General features: G+C 39.0%; 1 protein-coding gene across 6 annotated transcripts in view; it reads right to left on the bottom strand.

The window, feature by feature from the left end:
- The window catches only part of SEMA3D (semaphorin 3D), a 155,034-nt gene that overhangs the window by 75,409 nt on the left and 56,237 nt on the right, over positions 1-23,388 (bottom strand). For all 6 annotated transcript variants that reach the window (XM_026071370.1, XM_026071341.1, XM_026071352.1 and 3 more), the window contains one exon: positions 12,527-12,687. In XM_026071370.1, the coding sequence (XP_025927155.1) occupies positions 12,527-12,687 (161 nt within the window). The remainder of the gene's footprint in view (positions 1-12,526; positions 12,688-23,388) is intronic.

Genomic DNA, 23,388 nt, shown 5'->3' with positions numbered 1-23,388 from the left:
CACAGACACTTCCATCTGAACATGAGGAAAAACTTTTTCACTGTGAGGGTGACAGAGCACTGGAACAGGTTGCCCAGAGAGGTGGTGGAGTCTCCTTCTCTGGAGATATTCAAAACGCGCCTGGATGCAATCCTGTGCAATGTGTTCTAGGTGACCCTGCTTGAGCAGGGGGGTTGGACTAGGTGATCTCCAGAGGTCCCTTCCAACCTCAGCGATTCTGTGATTCTGTGATTCTGTGATTCCTGTGATAGCAGCTTAACTATTTCCTTGAAAGAACAATTAAAATATATGTACGCGTGTTAAAGGAATTTACACGTGAATAGAAATGAGTGTGGCTATGAATACCTGTTGTTACACAACAAGTACAGATGCTTTAAACCAAATCCCATGTTCTTTTTTTCATTTTGTATATCTACTTTTTACAACTAACTAGTTTATCCGGCTAGTACCCCTTCTCACTATCATGAATTACATGTGTTTCACAAAGACATGATGAGCCAAATCATCTTCAGATTAAACTGATTGAAAAAGAGGGTAAATTACATTTGTGATGAATTTGGACCAGTCAACTTGGCAAAACAGCTATTAAAAAAAAAAAAGACTAGCTGTTACTGCCAATTTTCAAAATGAAAAGAAGTTTTGTTCTAGAAATTGAAGGTAGCTTAAGGGAAATTTGTAGAACAAAAAGTACATTTGACAGAAATTAATAGCATACGGTTTAATAACGTCACCTGTCAACAGCAACTGAGTTTACTGAGTAAGGCATACAGATTTAGAAAAGGACATGGGAGGTTAGTGGAAAATCATGTACCTTACATAATTTGTAGTGTGCATTATTAATTATTTCTGTTTCTTCTTTCAACTGCTCTGTAAAATCCAGTAAATTAGGCTTTGGGGTAGATGGAGCCAGATGACAAATTCTTATCAGTTATTGTAACCCCCCTGATGTTAGTGAAGATAGGTTAATTAACAGCAACTGAGGCTCTGACTCACTGATTTCAATTAAACAGCCAAAATGGGATATTATCAAGTGTATATTTGATTCTATTAAATTCAAAGTAAAAGTTAAATATAAAGTCTTCCAGAATCACCATGCTAAACATGGATCTTTTTTCCTTGTTATTTTGTCAAGAGAGAGTTGTAGCCATTTTTCATAATTAATTGTTGTTTAGGCAAACAAACGAACAAACAAAAAACTGTATTAATTTCTGAGTAAATGTTGATTAGAAAATTGTCTTGTGTCACAGGAACCAATATGTAAATTACCAGTAGCCCTGGCTGCTTTGCAGAGGAGGGTGTTTGCTAGGTGCAGATGAAGGTCTCGGAAGCTGGAGGGAAAAAATGCCCTTTTGATCACCCAGCTGTTGACACCTTGTAGGATGTCATTCTGTCACAGCATGCCCCATGCACAGGCTCAGTCCCATACTGAGAAGGAAACCTACAGACTGCCTGTGTCAGACAGCTTTGCCACAGTCAAAAGTCCATAGTCAGTGTTCCCCTGGACCTGGAAACAGTCCTTTCCATTTCAGTTCTTTCTGGTCTCTTCCCAGTGAAAATGGATGTGTTGGCTTTCTGCAAGGAAATTAATTTCCTCTAAAATGAATTTACAGTTACCTGTGTGATTAGAAGCTATTAGTAAAGATACTGTATTTTAAGTTATTTAAACCTTAACCCTTTACAGCAATATTTACTTAAATTAAGAGATAAGGAAGTATAACAACACCTCAGAACTGGAGCACAGATTTACTTTCCCAGAGCATTTTCTCAGAATGATGTAATGATAGCATCTAGGTACCAAAGGTTCATACGAAATGAGCTGTGCTAGCGTGTCTGGATTACACAGTGATGTCATAAACTACAGAGGAAAATATTAGGAATGTTGCAAGGCCATCCAGAAGAACCAAAATTAGTGCCATTGAATTCATCTGGTCCCTGCATGGGCAGAGCAGGACTGCTAACACTTTCAGCAATGGTAACATTGGGATGAAGGAGATGGAGAGTCAGAGGCTTAAGAGGAGCTGGTAAAGAAAAGCTGATGAGAAGGAACCGCCAGAGGAATATAAGACCATGGTTCTACAAACACATTTGGCCAGGCTGAATTAAGATGATATCTGATCTTTTTCACACATATCTTATGTCCAATTCTGCCCAAGTTCCCTGTATCATCAAGAGAGAAGGATAGAGGTTTTTGAGGGTTCTTGGAGAAAGACTTTTTTTGACTACATTTAGGCATCAGGTTACGCAGACAAGATCTCCCTCTGCGGATTCGGAAAGTGCCTGCTTCTCCCCACTGACTACACAGAGGAACTGGACCTGCACTGCGGGGACCTCATTCTACACATACTTGAAGACAGCACACGTATTAATGGACTTGACTCTACCCTTAATTCTTGTCCAGGTTCCTTCATCGGAAATAGTCTGTTGTACAAGCTGGATCAGTAAGGCTGAGATATATGCGTTCCCTGTGTTGTTAACTGAGGAAAAGACCACAGTCAATTAGGACAGAAAAGTCAATTGTTTTGCTTTCTGGCTACTCAACAGCCTCATTATTCAGCATTCTGCAAGGCCCTATTAGTCAATGGAAAATGTAGCTAAATGATCCAACTTAAAAATCAATATACAATTATGTATGGGGGATTTAAAGTGATATTTATTTACTTTCTGTAGGAGAACTGAGAGGTTCCCAGAAGCTGTAATTTCTAATCTGTAGTAGGTCAAGGAAATCGCATAATAAATAATGAGCCAATGTGCTCAGCCATAGAACGTAAATTTAGTTTCCTATTAGATCACACACTGCCTAACAAACAGGTCTTATTCCCCCAACATTGATACACAAGTAATTTTATGCACATGAATAGTCTCACTGGCTTTTCACATGCATAAATTTATCTACATGAATGCATGTTTACTTTTCTGTACAGATAGAATTAAGGCCAGATATTTTATTTTAGTCAGACAAGTTAATTGGTTTAACAATATGCAAAAACAAGACTAGATGTTTCAGTAGTTCCTTTTGTATTTAAAAACTTTGAGGTTGTGGATTGTTTGATGCATTGGAATTGGTCATTTTGTTTCATAATTGTTTTTCAGTTCAGGTGCTCATTTCACATGGAAACCTCTTCTTTTCCAAAGTCTTTCAATTAAATTCCTCAAAGAAAACCACATAATGACAGTAACAACGACAGTAACATGGTAAATTAGTATCATTTCATGTTACAAGCAGCACAAGTTATATATTATATATTTCATGTTTGCATTTGTATCTGAAATGTTCGGAGAAACCTTAGAATAGTTAGGTGGGATCACTTTTAAATGAAGAACGCAACTATTTTAAATACATGAGCCATCTACTTGAACAGGATTATTTTCACCTTTTAATCTTTAGTTTATTTTTCTTGTAAAATATCTATACCAGAATTCAAAAGGTCAGGGCTACTGTCATGGTTTCCTGACTTTATCTTTTATAACCCAATCAAAAAAACAAAACAAAACAAAAAAAAACCCCTGTTATTACTTTTAAATAATTCTGAAAATATTTTCTTAAATTTAGCAACAGGAAAGAAATTAAAATCTCCTAATGAATGCAAGCCAATATGTTCTCTTCTAGTAGAGTGAAAGAAAACCTCCCAGGAGTACAAAATTAAGTAATATATAAATATATGATAGATAAGGTATCACTTTAAAGGGAAACTGGAAATTGATTTCTGATTAAAACAAAACATTAGAAACCACAAAGGTCCCCTTCAGATCAGCATCAGAGTGATTTCTAAAAGTAAGTCATGCTTTTATTTTCTCCAAATGTGTATTTTTACTATGAAAAAAGAAAAAAGAGTGCAAAAAGAAAAGTGAATTAAAAAAATAGAAAATTTAGATAGATACATAAATGATATATGTATATATATATCAGTATATATGTATTATATAAATCAGGTCAACTCAATTTTACATGTAGTAGAGCGCCTCTTAAATAAAAAAATAAAGCATTTCATATTGCCACATGGAAACTGATTAGTTCAGCTTTAGAAAATAGGTATTATTATGAGAAAAATGGTCTGATGAGTAAAGAACTGACTAAAAGAATGATGACAATGGATTGAGTTGAAAGGAAATAAGGGCAGGAGGCAGTTACTCATGGAATTCCTCAAGAAAGCATCAGGCCTTTTCTTATTTCATATATTCTTCAGTAGCCTTGGCAAAAAAAAACAAAAAACAAAAAACAAAAAAACCCCCCAAAAAACAGCACTCTGCAACAAAAAGTGCAGATGACATGAAGCTGAGAAGCATCACTAATACAAGTGAAGACTGGAAATATGCAGGAAGAATCAAAGAACTCTGAAGACCAGAATTATGAACAGTGAGAGGAAAGGAATATAAATTGATCATAAATAAATATAGACTGTAGAAAAAAAACAAAAAAACAACACTGAAACATCAGAGTAGCAAGGTTCTGGGAGTAACAACCTTCTTGGAGAAGCTGCATGAAGCATCCCGCAACTCTAGTTACGGCAGAGCAGGACCATTTTATTAAAGGAATAAATGCTACATGAAGTAGTTGTGGGTGAAAATCAGGAATGAGACCGTCCGATGAAGGTGATTCCTGCCAGTGCCAGATCCCTAAGGTTGCTGCGCTCACGCCAACAGCAAGCACTTGAGTGGTCCCATTGAGGTCAATGGCTTTCAGCAGCCCTCCAGGTTTCAACGGAGCCACTCGCATGCTTGACGCAGCGCACGTGCTTAAGCACTTCTGTATCAGTAGGGCCTTTGGTACAAGAAAAGCCCAAGTGTTTTATTAGTGGCATATGTAGCACCAGCAGGATGTAGCAGTATCTGGAGTGAGGGACACCAGCTGACCAGCACGTCGCATAACACTCACTCACTGAATTCGAGTCCTGTGAAAACAGGGATTGCTTCCTTCCTATTTCAAAGGAATAAGAGCTGGGTGGGAGCACCCAGGGGAAAAATATATTGATTTTAAATAGGAATTTGCTGCAGCAAGAGACAGTGATAAAAAAGGACTATTTTCTTTCTTTTTTTTTAATTCTGCATACTAGATTTTTGTTGTATTCACAATTGAAGGAAGAAGAGGGCACTAAAATTACTGCTGCCTTGGCATTCAAATGTTTTAGCAAGGATTTGTGAATCATGCAAACCACAATTCAGAAACATAAATTCATTGATGCGAGTGCATTCCTAATGACAGTCCCTGCTGTAGCCTCCAAAAAAACAAAGACAGATCAAGCTGCAAAACCACTGTCATCCTGGCATTGAGAAACAACACATGCAATGACGTTTCCCTGAGGAGCTCCCCTCCATGAGAAAATAGCCCCTGTGTGAAAAAGGGGTTGTGACTTAGCCCACCGTGATCATAAAGCAGATGCAGTAAAGGGGGCGACATAATCCAAAAACATTGAATTAAGTCAGAAAATAGTTTAATCCCAGCTTTGCCACTGCCCTGCTATATGTTACACTCAGGTCTCAGTTTTCCCACCAGTGAAAGGAAAGTAATATGACTTAATTTTTTCCTGTTTTCTAAGCACAAAGTAATTCATAGTGGAAAAAATGAAGAGCAAAGAAAAACAGCAAGATCAAGCAGCACAGAGGAAATATATGACGGTGTTCCAACGAAATAAGACAAAAAGATGAAGGCTGTCACACTGTGGCATAAGACAATATCATAAATATCACAGTCCAATACCATAAAAGTAAGTGTTCATAGATTGCTTCCTGAGAACCAGGACATTTGTCACTCCTCTCCTGACCTGGGATCATTTCACTGAAAATTACTGCAAGCACTAGAAATGTATTGATTTCCTCAACAACTGTCAGAAAGAATTTCATGCTTTTTTAGTATTATTTTGCTGAAAACAAAAGAGTGTTTTAATTAATGGGAAATGGAGCTGATTTTAGCATACCATGCGTGTGTACCAGTTGGTCTCTAAATACCTCACATCTGTTACACTCATGCGTCTGGTATGGGAAGTTCACAACTCAGGGAACTGCACAGATTGTTCTCACATACAAATCCTAAGAGGAAGGTTACCCTAAGCAGTTCTTGTATCTGGCTCCCGCTGTACTTGCCGTACGCTGGAATTCAAAATTTTAAAGTCGTCACTAAGCAAAGGAAGTAAATACATCTATGTTCCTTATCTGAATTTCTCCCTGTATTAAAAAACCTGAATAGAAAGTCTTTAGAATTAGATTTGCAATTTAGGTTTCTTTTTAACAGTTTTATCAAGGTATCAAGGTTTAGTTAACCCTCAGGCACAATTAGACACCCCTAAAAGCCAGGAAGGTACCCTTAAATATCTTTTTCTTTGGTATCTGCCAGGGGCCTTCTTCCTTCTTTCAACAGGTATTTGTACCTCTGGCACACTGATTCCCATATGGGAAATATACTTCCAGGGAGACATTTGACAAGGCTTTCCAATTCCATTTATTTTATAGTAGCAGAAAATTGGATTTCTGAAAGATACAACACGATATATATAGTGAGGGAGGTGTGTGTGGGGGGGGAGGATATGGGGATTGATTTGCTTTGATTTATAACACCCTGGAGAGGAAAGTGCCAGGGTCAGGATATTGCATTCTTTATTTTCACGGTGCCGTCAGTCTGAGCAAAGTGCACTGGAAGTCAGAGGGACATAACAGTTGTGTATCTGGATGCTGCACTTCCCAGACTGTTGGTAATTTAAATTCGGCAGGTGGCTGTTAGGAAGTAACCTCTGATTAGAACCAAATAGGCTTTTTTATATTGCATCTGTGTGAGTATAAAGTGAGATCTCAATGTGCCACAGTTCTTATCTTAAAGTTTGATCCTCTATCAATAACAATGTTAAAAAAAAAAGGCCAATCTTTCCAATATTTAAAGGGTTATTTTTAAAGTACATTTTCAGAGGTATATTATGAGCATATGTGAAAACTTAAAGAAAATGGACCAGATGTTGATTTCATTTACACTGAAATAATCTTGAAAAACTTCAGTGCATTCACACTTGATTTTCCACAGTGTAACACAGTAGATTTTAGTCTGCAGTCTGTTTCTCCCAAACAGAAATTGTACATCATGGTTTTTAGGGCAAATGGCATTGCGCCTTACGTGTTTATCACTTCAGATTGAAAACAAATCCTACCTTTGAAAAACTCGGGACCTGGTACGAGCAAGAATTTTCAGACAGCAGGATACTGATTGTTCTTTATACCAAAACATATCGGGAAAACATGAAAAAGGCAGAGGATGTTTATGGAAAAAGTAATTTACGGCAACAATGCAAAAGGAAATAATAGAGACACTTTCCTCCACCTAGAATTGCTATCATTATTGTTACAGACTGCAGGCTTCATGTTTTGCTGCAGTCCGTTGTTTTGTGTTGGTAAACACTGTTTAAAGCTTCCGCTTTTTCTACACAGGTGCTAAATTCAGGTTTGTCAAACAACGTTGTGGACTCCAACGGCTTTCACAGGTTCAGAACACCAGTTACGTAGCTCAGCAGCAAGAACGCTCCAAGGACTACCAAGCACAAAGTTATCACCTCTGTCTCAAGGGGTCCCTAAGCTGAAGTATCATTATAATTTACGCTCTTCCTTCAGTATCTGCTGCTGGCCGTCTTGGGCAGTAGGACACTAAGCTGAATGGACACCTACTAGAACCAGTCTTGTTCTGTTGTAAATGACAGGTAAGATGGTTTCTGTTTCTGTGAATTCTGGGAGGAAGAGAAATACCGCAAAACATATGGAAATGATCTCTGATAAGAAGCAGAGATCCTTTGGTGCCAAAATCATGACCATCAGCATGCAGACAACACCCTGTGAACAAATTCTCCTTGTGAGGAAGGGCAAACCGTGCCCAGGTCAAATAACAGCCTCACCCTGATCCTTTCCTCAGAACTGTCTTTACTAATGGAGATTCAGGACAAACCAGCACAAACCCACATGGCCTCATGACCGTCCTCCTCCCTTGTCACTTGGCTGATTTTAGACTGTTTATCCAGAGCTTTCCAGTCCTCATGTCTTCACATCCAAGACCTCAGAAATCTTCAAAGGCTCCTTCTGTGTGACTCTTTGGCTCCTGCTCACATCCCCTTGGAAGCCTTTTTCTCCTGACAGGCAAAGAAAGCCTCTTCTCCTTAACATTTCACCCTCAGACTCATCTACGTCTTTTCCTAAGAGGCAGAAAGCTAAATTCTTTTAAGGCACAGGATAAGAAGCAGGTATTCAGTAAGGAAGGACCAGTCTCTGTGTTACTGGGTTTCAGGGCTACATAAAGCAGCTCAGATTTTGTATATATTCCTTGAGGCTCTGGCGTGAAGGCAGAACCGAAGCCTTGCTTCAAAGCTGGCTAAATTCCCACTGCGTTCAGTCCTAATTGAGATAACAGTTACACGGACTGACAGAAGGTTTCCTGGGGCAATGAAGGTAAAATTAGGTTCCTAACTGATGAGGGTATTTTTTTTAATAAATGTATATATACACATATGTGTGTGTGTGTGTGTGTGCGCGTGTGTGTGTGTATAGGTATATACACTATACACACACACACACACACAATTTTTATTACCAAATGCACACAATTAAAGTCAACCTAAAAGGAGATTAAAAGATAAGTCACAAGACAGTTGCACCTGGTAATACCCAAAAAACAGTAACAATTGCAAATTAAGGATGCTCCGAGCGACAATAATTTGCGACCTGGTGCCAATACCCACTGAGCAGATCAAAACAAGCTGTTGCAAAGCTGCTATTGGGACCTGACACGTTTATCTGTTTGGCCCACATGTGGCTGTGTCTTCTCGCACTGACAGCTCCTGCAGGTTGGCAGCGTTTCAAGAGCTTGTCGGCCCTTGATAGCATTCCTATTCCCGCAGAGATGGGCGGGCCGCGCTGCCGATCGCACCCTGATAATAGCGCTGACACAGAACCCTGCCTGCACGGCTAGCAACCACGGGAGCTGCGGAGAAGGTGTGGAATTGCCCTGCGGCTCTTTCATAGCATTTACCCAGCTGACCACATTCTGCATGCAGTGTTTATTTAGTTTTCAAATAGTAAAACAGCAAAGACTGTAGGCAAACTGATAGGAAAATTCTAAGTACCAAAGTCATCATTCCAGCAGGCTCTTAGAAAATAAGATTCCTATAGAGTTTCTTCTCCAGCTGCTAACGCTATTAAACATGTTTCTTTTTAAACTGTTCTTCTACTGGTTATGACATAGTTGTCTTCAAATTTATTGTCTACATTTGGAACACTGTGACAAATATAAACTGCTGCTCTTTTGTGCCTTCTTTCCCTGAACAAACTTCTTTTCTTTATTTTATTCATAAGAATGAACCACAAATCCTCCTGTTTATAAATAGCTTGCAACACTTGTCAGGCATCTCAGGATCTTTCAGGAAAAGGCTATGGTACAGATTATGTTGTTCCTGCAACAGGAGGTGTAGGCTTCTTTTCAGTACAAGTTCATAGAAATTATATTCTTGCTACAGAAAAATGATTATCCTTTGTTAAGCATTAGATATTTGTAGACTGCTAGCATTTTAGTCCTTTGCAGTCTTCTTCCCTTTGGGAGGACTTTTCTGTTATGCTATGGTAATTACTGTTGCTTTATAATAAGGTTTGCAAGCACTGCAGTGGAAACTGGGTGGATTTTTTTCAAGATGCCAGCTAAGGAAGTTTTCCACCAATTATACAATATATTGAATAAAAATTACAATGATTTAAGAAAACGTGAACTCAAAAAGAACTATTGTTTTATTTCATTAGGAAAAAATACACCAGGAAATAAAACCATAACCTAATATATGTAAGTTAAATTAACTAAGTTAGGTAAATAATTAGGTTATAAAAAGGAAGTTATTAAATGATATATATACATACACGGATATATCGTTATATTACAGAAGGGAACAGGATACGATGCTCTGGATGTTTTTTTAAATACTATTGCAGAAATTTCTGAATATACAGTATCAGACTCCACAGTATAATTTTGCCAAGTGATTATATCCACAGAAGGGGATATTCTGAGACTAAACTGTTTCAGACTTAGACTTTGCTTTTTAGGTGTATTGCTAGTATCCTAATACAACAGATCTCTGAAACTGAGAGCTTCTTTAGACCTCTCTGGATACACCCAGCATACAGTATTACACTCTTAGCCCTCAGTTTTGTTTCAAAGAAAGAAAAGAAAAAAACCAAAACATTGCACAAGTTTCAAAGCTGCTACATCTGCCTCACCCCCTCAGCTCGTTGTCTTTTAACCCTCCTTCTCCAGAGTCATTAATAAACCTCTCATTTACAGGAAGAAATTTAATATTCTAATTAACTGCTTCTATCTTCAGTGGCTACCTAGAATCCAATATTTTTTTTTTTCCAAAGCCTCTTATTCCAAAGAGTACAAAGGACACACTTCAGACCCTCATCGCCCCGACATGTGTGGTTTCCTTGCACTGGGAAAGCCTGGAAACGAGCCGCCTGGCCCGGCGCCAACCCAAACCGCGGTGAGTCTAAACACAGCGCGGGCGAACGACACCGCGCTGCTACCGGCGCTGCCCCGCAGCATCGCGGCCCCCGCGCGACCGTCATCGACCTGAGCAGCCTCCTGCCCCCCAGCTCTGCCATCACCAACATGTTTCGACCGGCCCCAGACAGACGAACCAAAGAGCATCGTTTGTGGCACATTGTCTCATGTGACCCAAAAGGGAGAATTTGTGAAGTTGCTGATTAGCCACAGAGACCGTGGGAAGCAGCACACCATGATGCGTTGCAAAGCTTTTGAGCCTGTTTCAGCTGTTTAAATATAGTTTGCCTCAATGTCTTATCCTAAAAGTTAAAGACATCCTGAACAGTTAAACTGAGAAGTAGGCAGAGGGAAACATATCTGAACCTCCAGACCCTTCTTTCTTTAGGCCAGATACACAATTGTTTATGAATTTTATTCTCTTCTTTCAGGTTGCCACAGGTATCTAGGCATACATTTTCTATTCAAATTCTCATTCAAATATAGAGTTTTTGTCCTACAATATCTGCATTGAATGACGTTGCCTGATTTCGCATTAATTCTCTTGGCTCAAACTGTGTTCTGTGCTTCTTAAAAAAGCACAACGTCCATAGTAATCAGCGATGGTCTGGCGAAAGTGAATGTAACCAGCTTTACCAGCGGGTCTGATGGTACAAGGTGCTGGCGCTTCCAGAAAGCTCTGGACTAATCAATCCCCGCTGAACATGATGGGAGGTGACAGCTCTCAGCATCTCTCAGGAGGTAAGCAGCACCCCACAGAAAGAGAAATCCACTTTTCACACAAAAAAAATTGTTTTCCACAGAAAGCCTATGCCAGAAGTCAATCTGTAGCCTGAAAATCTGAAACATGAATAATGTGGTTACCCCTAAAACATCCTGAAAAGGTGACATTTTTTGAGCAAACTACTGAGTTGGGAGATGGAAGTTAACTGTTTGATAAAGCTTTCTAGGGAAGAAATGTCCTGAAATGCTCAGAATCTGAGTTTTAAAGAAACTGGCATACGGATCATTGCAGAAGTTAAAATAAGATACTCCGTTTGGTACTAGAAACTGTTCTATGCAATGGCAGCAGGTGTTGCATTCAAACATGTGGAGCAAAATTCTCTCCTGTTACACCTGCTAAGTCCCCAGGCTTCAGTCGTATTAGTTCAGGCTCAGTTACACTTTAGAACTGACAGCAGAATATAGTCATTCAAAACCTCCTGCTTGTGCTTAAAGAATGTATAAAACACAGCTGAGAATTTAAATTTTCTTCGATAAGTAGCATATCTGTAACAACCAGGAAAGCAGTTTTCATGTGTGTTCCTATACAGGCATCTGTTTTTTATATATAGTAGTCAATCGTGCTTTCCTGCACAAAAGCACCAGTTCGGCATGTCTACTAGAAATACTGAAGGCTAAATTGCCATTCTATTATCCAGAGTTAACATGTTGTCGCAGAGTACAGGCAAGGGAGAGGTATAATAGATCCCAGTGGAAGCTTCTCCTATCATTACTCATTCTAAATATTAATACAAACGTTAATATGAAAATTGCCACTAACATCCTCATTATAATTTAAACCATCAAAATTGCCTCTGCGCTGAGTAATAGCACAGTAATGCAAACCCAGGGATGTCAGGAAGCAAGGAAAGACCTGTCTTGAGTTATCTTCTTTCAAATGCTCTCCTTTGAGAAGGGTGTCCATAACACAGGAGAAAGTAATAAACAAACACTCTGAGCTGCACCTTTGCCTATTTGCTGATGCTTTGTTTTTCCTGCTCTGCAGAGGACCTGCAAGGCAAAGGTGATTAACCCGTTGCAGGACTTCAGTCTCACAGGAGATCACATACCATGAGAAATTCAGTTTATTAAAGATAATCCATGTGACAATGGGAAGGGAGATTATTAAATCCTGGTACAATGCTTTGCATGGTGAATCTGTCAGTTACCCAATGAAGCCAAAAAAAGAAAAAAAAAAGAGAAGAAAGGCCAAAATTGAATTTATCAGATGAAATCTGTGGAAAATAAACTGACCTTTTTCACATTTTTGTTTAAATCAATCAAGTTGAGCAGGAAGATGTGGTCTTTAGCCCCGATTAGCAGCCGGCCTCTCTCCTCATCTAGCAGCAGGGTTCGAAAATCAAGCCCCTCTGTTGAGCCCAGGAATGGGATGCAGCTGTTTGAAAGCAGCAAGTCTGTGGGAAAACGAAGAAAATCTTTATAATCAAAATGTTTACATATGACTCATTGGTGTCTTTTATAAATATATGCAACCAGCATGGAGTATGCCGGTGAGATAACTGCAGTCTTAGAGCCTTGTCTTTCTAGGGTCATAATACAGTGCCTTGGTTTTCTTCGGGGATTTTTACTTTCAAATTGGGTAATATTTACATTCACAAAAGATTTTTCTATATGAAACTTACTTAATAAATTATATATATGACATAAAGGAATTACATCCTTATTAATTAGAAACAAAAAAAGACAGAACTTTGAAATATATGCACCACACTGTTTCTCCATTGTAAGATAATTAATGTATGTTTATATCACCATACTGATGGATACACATAAACAAGGATCGGTATCTCAGTATTTGATGCTCAACATATAAAGCCACAAAGTATGCAAACACCAACAGAGAACAGTAAGGAGATGGAAGCAGCAGGTTATATGGATACAAAGGATCGGGAGAAGGAGGCAACCATAATGTGTATAAAAAGTTTGACATAAAGCTCAGTTTGTCCATTGTCTAATATTAATTGTTGATGGCAACATGGAGAATTACTACATTAAGGACCATATTATTATCATTATCATTACCATATTAAGAATATATTATCATCACCCATTGAGAGCAGGTATATCCCTACGGCACGGTACCAAAACGGGGGTGATTTAGAGGCATATTAAGGTCAGCATCCAGTAGCAGTGTCACTTCTATGGTCCTGGGGACTCTGCCCTCCTTTTGGAGGTGACGATGGGTGGATTTTCCTGCATCCTTACCTGCTCTGCTGGGGAAGTCAGAACATAGCTCTGGCTATAGCTTGTTTAATTTACCATGAAACCTTTCCCTATTAAAAGCACAAATTTTTGGCACTTAAATTTTACTGTGATTTAATAGTGGCTTCCAATCTCCTTCAAGAGGTAATTAAGAAAAATATGTTTTTGTATGAAACTACTGAAAGAATCTATACTTCTCCTATAAAAAAAGCTAAAGGGCCATAAAATAAGAAGTCTGAAACTCTTTGCTTAATGAAGACTCTGTGGACCAAATTCTGGATGAGGACACAAAAAACGTATAGAAAAGAGCACAACGAGAGTATAGTCATGTTGGGCAGCTGCTAGTTTGGGGAGAACAGAAATAAACATGTGAATCAGTTCTTCCACAAGTAAATTCTCCAAGCTAAACTATTCATAAATCTTGGGACAGAAAAGCAAATCCTGTATTTAATCAAATATCAAATTAAGGGTATTTCCACCTTCCTGGCACTGGTCAGATAGTCTATCCTTCCTGCTAGAGAGGATAGGCTTACTCAGATCAGCACAAGTTATTTACACTCCCTGATCGTGACGAAAACCAGGGTCAATGTTTTGCTGAGAAATTTCAGAATTGATCAAAATGCAGAGAAAATATTCCTTTGTTCTAAGGTCTCTCACAAACTGTATGACAGGAAAATCAATATTAAGTCCTGTTTTGGGGTAATAAACAGTACTGAGGGAGAGAAAAAAAAAAAGCATTATTCAGCCGACTACCTGGCACATAATTATTACAATTATTATTTAGCTCTGTCACTTCTATTTAAGTTTGTGTGATTTTGCCTGGCTTGCTGCTGAGTGTTGTAAGTGTACAATCTGAAAATAAATTGTATTGTGCTGCAGCTCCTGTTCCCCTAGGTGATATTTATTTGGCAGGACTTTGAAAAATCTTACCTCACATTGGAAAATTAAATCAAACGTTAAGCTCCACACCGCTTTGCACCAGTACTGTCCTTACTCGCATATCTTCTGTGCAGCCAAAGATGCTGTCAGTGTTTTGCAAATTAGTAACACTTTAAAAGATCTGCTTATTAATTGATAGCAAGATTACTCAGGGCAAATAGCATGGTTTTATAAACACATAAGTCCCATCCAAACTACTTCTTAGCCTAGAACTGCCTGAAGAACAGCAAAGGCTGAAGAACAACAAAGTCAGCATAACAAATAAACACAAATTTTCTGAAAGAAAAGGAAAAGGCTCCCTAGACCCTAGACTTTCAAAGTTTAGCTCACTCTACTAATGTGTTTTCACCCAGTAAGAAAAAAGGATTTAGTCCTCCTGACACATTTGTTTATTGGGTTCTCCGTTATGGGGCAGCCACTTCTAGGAACAATACGTTTTTTCTTTTTAATCCTGCTAATTTTTGTGTGTGAGGTAAGTATGTCATCATTAGACATCATACTCAATACAGACCTCATTCCCTGCTTTTCTAGACTGGAAATTCTTGGTACTGGGTGTAATGGAGCAATCAATCGAGAGAAGATCCTTTGATGCTGACCGCGGCTTAGTGGGAGGTTTATGTCAGTGATAGCTCCCTTGGGCTACTCAAACTTGTCTCAGCTGAAATTCAAAGTATTGTTTATCAGCTGAGTGTCACTTGAGCGCATCATTTCTGAGTAAACTTCTTCTTCCTCTTCTTTGCCCATGACACTTTTGATGATGTAAGAGCTGGCTGCATTGCAAGTCTGTCTGGTCCATCGTATATATAAATAAATGCCTCAAAAATTTTGCTGTCTAGATTAAATCCCCATTTAACGGCAGTTTGTTACACTTAGTAGATAGCATAGAGGGAGGAAAAGGAACATGGGATGACAATATACAGTACTTAGTCCTTCGTAGGCATTAACTTATGAATAAACAGGAGAGAGTCCTTAATTTCACAGGCTACTGTATTTCAGCAACTCATATCACCCTCTGTTATGTTAGTCCTAAACCTCCTCTGAGGACAGACTTCCAGTCATATCACAGTGCTGGGCTGTGTGGCATGGGTAACTCAGATGCAGAGTGAGCTCTCACTCCATCCATAGGAGTTTGATCTTAATAAGGAGAAAAGAAATGTTCGCACAGACCCACTACACTATTCAGTTTCATTGTCTGGAGTCATGCAGTCCATTAGTCTTTGTAAGTGTGACATTTGCCTTGCCAAAATATATAGACCTAGTTCTCCACATAACTGAAAGATGACTGAGACACTGCTTTCCACTTCCTATTTCTTTTTTAATCGGAAGGAAAGGTCTCTGACATGAGCATCCCAAAAGGACAACAGTCATCTATTGCTCAACTCTTCTAGTATTTCTCAGCAAAGAATCACCTAGGATAGCCAGAAAGGGAAGGGAAAAAGTTGTCTCATGACTGAAACGCCCAACTGGGAACGAGCATTGCACAGTGCCTTGTACAGATATTTGTCTCACTGCGTCATAAGGAAAGCATCTGTAAAATGGTCCAAATTGAAATGACAGCATTGCTCACTGATTTTTTATTTTTTTTTAACTGACATAAACAATAACTCAGACTGCAAAGTGGTGAAGAATCAGGTTTGCAATGGTTTTGTCCAGTTATTTACTATCTACTGAAAAGAGATTGGAAATAAGAGTCTGAGCATGGCCACTGATAAGATTAAAACTGAAATTTGACCTAATAAAATCTGTCAAGTAAACATTAACAGGGAACTGATTAAATTACAGCCAAATTAATCACTGTACTCACTCAACAAAAACAATCCGACCTTAGGGCTTGAAATTACCCTTCATGGTTAGATATGTTAAATTTCATCAAGGATATTACCCTGAAAAAAATTACCATGAAAACATGACTTGTCCATTGAGGTTCAAGAGAATATATATTCTGCTTAGAGAAACTTGTTGATTTGAATCACTGTATCTCTGTAGATAGCCCAAAATGGAAATAGCATTCTCACAGTGCACAGAAACAAAATTTGTTACAAGGATGATCTTTTACGAGTGCATTTTCAGCATTCAGTTTATAATGTGTTTGCTGTTTTACTAAAGATTACTTTTTTTTTCCTCACAGGCTCCAGTCTGGCCATCAAACAAGTACTCAGCAAACTCCCTACCTGGGTTAATGTTTCATTCCTTAGTAGTAGAGGCTTAAATAGTCACTGTTTTTCTTCATTTATAAAAGCGTCTCGGTAGAACTGGCTCACAACAGCTCTACCGTTACTTACATGATCTACAATAGCAGAGCCATAGCAAAAGTCTCCTAATGAAAAACTGTCATTCTGTTCTGGTAATATTCATTTATACATTTATATTGCATATTTCAACTTCTTAGCCTCAAGGTGTGCCCTCGAGGACTGTGCTTTCCCTCCTCAACTCCGGCATGGCGTAAGCATACAGATATCTGGAACCTGTTTGGTCAAGACTCAGAACTGCTGTCGTGGCCAATCACAGAAAGTTCTCTAAATTATGGGCTAGGCCTAAACTGGGGGAAGAGATCTCCTAAATCTGTTTCTACACATCTACATCTAACGACATCTTTGAAGGACCCTAAATTTAAAGTCTACATATGTATAATTCTGTAATTTTTCCATATAGTCAAGAACAAAATGTCATGTCATTTTCCTCCAGATAGGAACAAGCCCTATAACTTATTGCCAATACCCATGACAATTTGCATGGGTATTGTCCTCCACTAAATTGCTGGGGTAAAGAAATCTCCATATAACAGTAATGCAACAATTTACTTAGCTTCTAAAGTATTTTGAGTTTAAAAGATGCAATTGACCCCAGATGCACGTGTATGAAGGCAAAAAGAGTAATTTCACTGTGCTACCAATCTCTACTACTTATTGCAAGAAGCAAGTTATATTTTATTTAATTGCATCTTACCGTAGACAATGAGGATTTGTTGTACATGGCATTTGGCTCTTTTTGCTATACAAGGAATTTAACTAGGTGGTGAGGAAAATGTTATATCAGGGGAAAAACAGTAGTGCCTTTCCAAAAGGATGTGGATTACTAGGCGCACAGAAAACTTGATTTCTTGTTGGCACAATAGTGTGTCAAAATCTTGCTTCTCTTTCAAAATAGGCCTCAAACCTTCTCTTACTCCATCACATACTTTGAGATTAAGCACTTCTGTTCCTCTTTCAGAATTAAATTGTCTCCCAGGAGGGGTTTAGTCTAGGAAGGTGACACAGGAGAAAGAACTTTCTCAAAGATTGCTCCAAAATTCAGGAACTCTCTGCCATAGAACTTAAAGCATATCAAGGTATTTCTACTTCAAGCTTCAGGCACTTCTTTGGGGTTGTTCAGCAATCAATAAAATAAGAAACACTCCCCAAATCTATATTTGCAAATATTTATTGAGAGACGTCAAATTTGTCAGCATTTTCCAACCCAGAAAATCCAAAGTAATTAACATAGCTCCATCGTGCACTGTGCTTCTCGAACCATTATTACAGTCAGTGGTAGCTAAACTAGAATTATATCTATTGCAACGCTGCCAAGACTTCTTATCAGGAATGGGCTGATCATCTTATCTTCAGATATGCTTTGCAGTGGCTATTTCACCCCTAAATAAAAATTATGTAATTCATATCAAATCATATTGCCCTGGGGGACCTTCTTCTGTTTCATATCAGTTCAGTTGAAAGGAGGCACTCCTCTGAGATCAGAATTGAGACCACTGACTTTTAATTAGTCCATCTACTTCAGAGCCTGGCATGTAATCAGTCTATGGTGCTGGCAGCATGTATTCTGAATATGGAAAAATTGTAATGCTGCAGAACAAAATATACGCTAACCACCAAAAATACATCCCATTTAAGCTTGGGCTAAACAATTCTCACTTATGTTTATGAAAGTATATTTTAGTTGTGTTTTAACTCCAAACAAATTTGACTAGTGAAACAGCTGCACAAATAACTTGTAAAGTGTTATTATTGCAGAGATGATTAAAAGCTGCTTTGTGACTTCATGTTATTGGTGAAAAAGGCAAAGACCCAGTTCACAAACTTCACAGAGCCAAACCAAATAATTAGCTTTAGACAGCACAAATGAAAATGTACCCGAGTGAAACGTTTGTTTTTTCTGAAGAAGACCTAAGGCCATGGATTTGCACAGGTTCCCTTTTCCTAAGCAGTTTATCTTTCTTGCATAATTGCCAAAGAAAGCAAATTCAGTGTTGTGTCCAAGGATAAATTAAGTTACTGATTTTTTTCTCTCTTTTTTATTTTTTAATGATACTGTAGATATTAGAAGGTTATGCAATACAAATTTAATTCAGTGCAAATGAGTTGCAAGTGTATGAAGTTCGGTACAGTATCAACACTGTTGAACACATACCTGTTCATTAGGAATGCCTTGTTCTTTAATGGACTTAAATGGTAACCAAATCTCCTCTCCAAATGAAAGGCAGACCATGCAAATAAGGGTCCTATCACTTCTGTTTCCTCATTGTCAAGTGTCAGGACTGAACTTGCCTGTTTTAAACTTCACCTCTCCTAGATCCTTAACCTGGCTGCAAGTCTCATGTGTGACAAGTCATTAATCTGAGTTTTGTAACTGAAATTAACTTTCTTCCTCCTCCATCAGATTTAAAATTCCCTTCAAAGTATCCTGAAAGTGCAGGAATCTTATTCTATAAGAGCATAAAATTCTCTTATTTCTAGTGGAGTAAAATTTTAGGCCATTGTTGAAGCTGGAGGCCCATCTTCTTCTTGGCTGTTCTTGACTTAACAGAACAGGAGTTGCTAACTTGACTGGAAAACAAGCTCTATTCCTATTTTTTAATTTTTTATTTCAGTAACTGCATGAAGCAGGCAAGGGAAAACCTTTGCCTTTTTCGGAGGAAGACGGTCACTCAGCTGGCCAATTTCCAAACTGATTTCGAATGGCAAAGAGGCTATGAATTCTCTGACCCTGGAAAAAGGCAGCTTTAGATTAGCTGTGCTGCTCCCATTCTTTCTAGTTAGAATTTTAAATTTCAGACATCTTGCACCAACCAAGAGTCCTCTTAACCTGCCCTGCCATAAGTCCTTTCCTCATGCCTTAATTACCCTTTCTCAGCAAATCAAATATATAGATAGCAATAGAGAGCTGATGATAGGCTTCAGGTGGAAATAATGGCAAAACCCTCTTTGATTGACTTATTCAAATAGGCTGAATTAAATACATTGATTTTGAATCAGTTTTGCTGCTACAACTAGCCTACCATCTCATCTCACAAACTTTCCAGCTACTTTTAAGTGCATAATCACATGATCTCCAGTTCAAATGGCATGAACCCTATGAAGGACGTAGCCACAGAGAATTAAGTGTGGAGATCAACCTGTACTGAGGAACAGGCAGCACAAACAACATGCACTGACAGTAGGTTGGACCTAGTAAAGTCTAGCAACAAAATCATTGCATTAACTTCCATGAATGAACACACTCCACTACGTAGCCGTGGACTTACTCTTTCTCACTTGGACAGAGATGTGTATTGCACTTTGCAAGTAAATTCAGGTGTTAAAAATGTAACATGAAGATTATATTTAGCAGTTTTAGGCACACAGTTCTTCCTTTGTCAAACTATAGTATGTAAAATTATATGCAGTATTACACATCGTTTCAAAACAGATGACAGTCATTATATTACATTTGCCTTCAAAATAGCATCAGCCTTTCATTTCAGACCTTATGTTCTTCAGGGTGACCCAAAAATGGCTAGAGTATTTTCAAGCACCTGTAACTGCAAATTGCAAGTAACTTCATCCTCAGAGAAACTTCTGAGAACACTATTTTTTTTCCGAGGATGAAACAGGACTTGGGGGCAGACAAAGCAGTTCTCTGCAACGTCTTATGGCGCATATTCCTTTAGGCTGAAAAAACAACAGCAGGTTGTGCAATTTCTTTCATCTGTGCTATTTGGTAGCAGCTGTACAGAACACGACACATTTTTAAATCCTTACTCGGTTTTTACTCTGCAGATAAAATTCCAAGCTTCGGAAGTAAAACACTTGAAACAAGAAATCTGGATTTGGATCAATAATTTCCTTGACAGTACGGATAGGTGCTGCCAGATCTTTTTAGGAGTCTGACCAACTTTAGTCAGACCTGCTCTCTCAGACTGTGTGTCTGACACCAGGGTTTGCTTCATCGGGCTACACCTGCTGTGTATGAAACATACTGTTTTTAAAAGGTCACATTTCCCAATAATACTTTCACTTCAACATTTTCTTACCACGTTCGAATGTATTTGCCAACTTCCTAATGACAGTATTGTTCCTAACAAACCAGACAAGGCTAAAAGATGAGAGACCTTGGACTGCAGTGACATAAACAACTCTGTTGTAATAAAAGTGTCAAATAACATGGACCTGTGAAGCACATTAATATTGGTTCTGACGGGCTTAGCAGAGATGCACAGTAGCACAAGCTATTCCCAAGGAAGGCAAGTTGACAGTGCAAAGGAGAGTTAATATCAGTCAGATTTACTTGCTTAGTTACCTCGTTAGCACTTTCAGTGCCGTCTGTTTTTATGGCTTGAAAGAACAGTTCACAGACAGACGACTCCAGCTGTGTTCCCTACCACTGCTGTTGCTGAAAACTATCTGTAATTTTTATTCGAGCGTAATTGTATGCTACACAACAGTTGTATCCAGAGCCTGCGAGCAACACAGATTTTTACGCAAGTGTTCCAGAGCTGTACGTCCCACCCTTCCTCATCCTCCTCATTCAAACGCACATGCACAAACCCCAGCTCTCATCCAGACTCAGAGCCAGATCCTCAGTTTAACCACTGGGACCTGTAATAATTTTATCAGCTGAGCATCCAGCCCTGAGCACATAGCAAGAAGCTGTGGGGACTATTCCTCTAGCAGACTCCAAGCATTGGACCAGAGCCCTGACAAGCTGTATGGCTGGACTGTAATGCTGAATAAGGTATAGAGATGAAGTCCTAACTACTAACAGCATGCGTCCTAGCCAAAGATCTGACAAGGGCTGGAGCTGATGCAAGCAAAAGGGCAGGTCCACGCATCTGGGAGCAGATGAGGAGGGAAAGAAGTGCATAAGTGTGTTTGGGGAGAAGGGTAGAGGGAGGGACGCTTCCTCCTGTCAGAAGCAGCACGCTCTCATATTGGCTCAGCTGCCATGAAACCACTGTCTGAGAGAGCCTGTAAGACCTCTTAAGTGCTGATGGTCCTTCAACGCCCTTCCCACAGTCCCCTGGAGAGCAGGCAAATTTCCTCCTAACTGGCTTCGAAAATATCTTCTGGTTTCAGATCGACCAAGACAGGTCCTGATGAACAGAGAAGCCAAACGGATAAAGTAAAGTAGGTAGGATCAGGTCTGTACCAATTCAGCTGCTCCTCAAAGCGCAAATGCAACATTTGGCACTGGCGAAGGAGCAACAGCGGGAGGGAGTGACTGTGCAGGAAGGGAGGGGAAGGGCAGGAACCTCCGCGAGCAGATTTACCTGTCGGCAGATTAGACACTTCCTCTGCTGGCAGCAAATCTGCTGTACGAGGTTCCTGCTTGCTCCCACCACACGTAACTGTTTGTTCCTGTCCCCGCAGAGGGGTTCCCCATCTGACTCGGGCCAGATAAATTGTTTTCCATGCTCAGAGCCATGCTCTGAATGAGGGAGGAGAACTTTTATAATGATGGCGGGACTCATAATAATATTTGATGGTGGGAGTCATCATAATATTTCAGCTGTTTCTTCCAGCTACTGGTTCAACTCTCAAGGCAAAGCATTAAACTGCTATAGAAATACTACTTACACTAAACCACTATAGAATTGCAGTTCAGAGATGCAGTATTCCCTAGGTCAGTTAGTCATTATCTGGGCTAACTGTGCAGAATCGACACTCTCTGATAGAACTGTGATATTTAAATGTAGAGAATGACTGTTTTTGAGAAACTTTGAATATTCAGGAAAAGATTTTTCTCCTTATATGGTTTTTCCAGTTTTCATTCCCAGATATGCAAGTAGACACATTTTATTTGATTAAAAAGCAAGCAGGTATAGCAAGGTGATTCAATTAACTATTATGAAGGCAGGTTTCCCCAGCAGTGGTGCACTGATAATTGGAAAGGGCCACTTCCAGCAATGAAAATAAAAACGATTCACATTATAATAGCTCAGACTATTGTAATGTTCACTCATGGCAAAGGGAAATGTAATTATCAGTAATACTTTCTGATACTGACAGAACTTAAGTTCTTATAAAACCATTGAAATCAGAGGTCCCTGAATTTCTACATTAATTCTCTTCTATGTTAGTTGTTTGTTTTGGAGCTGTGCCCAGCAGCCTCAGTCAGATCCAGTCCAACTTGCAGATGTGTAGGTGGACCCAGTCTCTGCCTTGTAGACTTCCTAGGCAACATTAAGAAAGGAATGCACTACCTAGAAGATACAGGGCAAGGGATATCAGAGATTTATGTCTGCACAGGCTAATGTGTCCGTCCAATTACTTCTTGTCAATTATATTTATTATTATAATATATACACAAGCTATTTAATATTGTAGGCTTTTTTAAAAAAATCTTATTTAATTTTAATTATTTACTTTTGTTTATGCTTTCAGGCATGCCCATGGGTTTCATATAGCCAGCTGTGGTGTTATATAATATATTCATCCAGAAACATTTTATAAAGGGATCCTAGGAAGTCAAGCAAAGGAGGTAGGAGACCTGCATGGATGAGCAAGGAGCTCCTGGCAAAACTCAACCAGAAGAAGGAAGTCTACAGAAAGTGGAAAGGGAGACAGGCCACTTGGGAGGAATATAGGAATGTTGTCAGAGTATGCAGGGATGCGACGAGGAAGGCTAAGGCCCGTTTGGAATTAAATCTGGCTAGAGATGTCAAGGACAACAAGAAGGGCTTCTTCAAATATATCAGCAGC

This window comes from Apteryx rowi, unplaced genomic scaffold, assembly GCF_003343035.1.
Source record: "Apteryx rowi isolate R43461 unplaced genomic scaffold, aptRow1 scaffold_108, whole genome shotgun sequence".
Lineage (NCBI taxonomy): Eukaryota > Metazoa > Chordata > Aves > Apterygiformes > Apterygidae > Apteryx > Apteryx rowi.
Note: the sequence above shows the minus strand (reverse complement) of the source record. Positions and strands in the feature narration are given on the sequence as shown.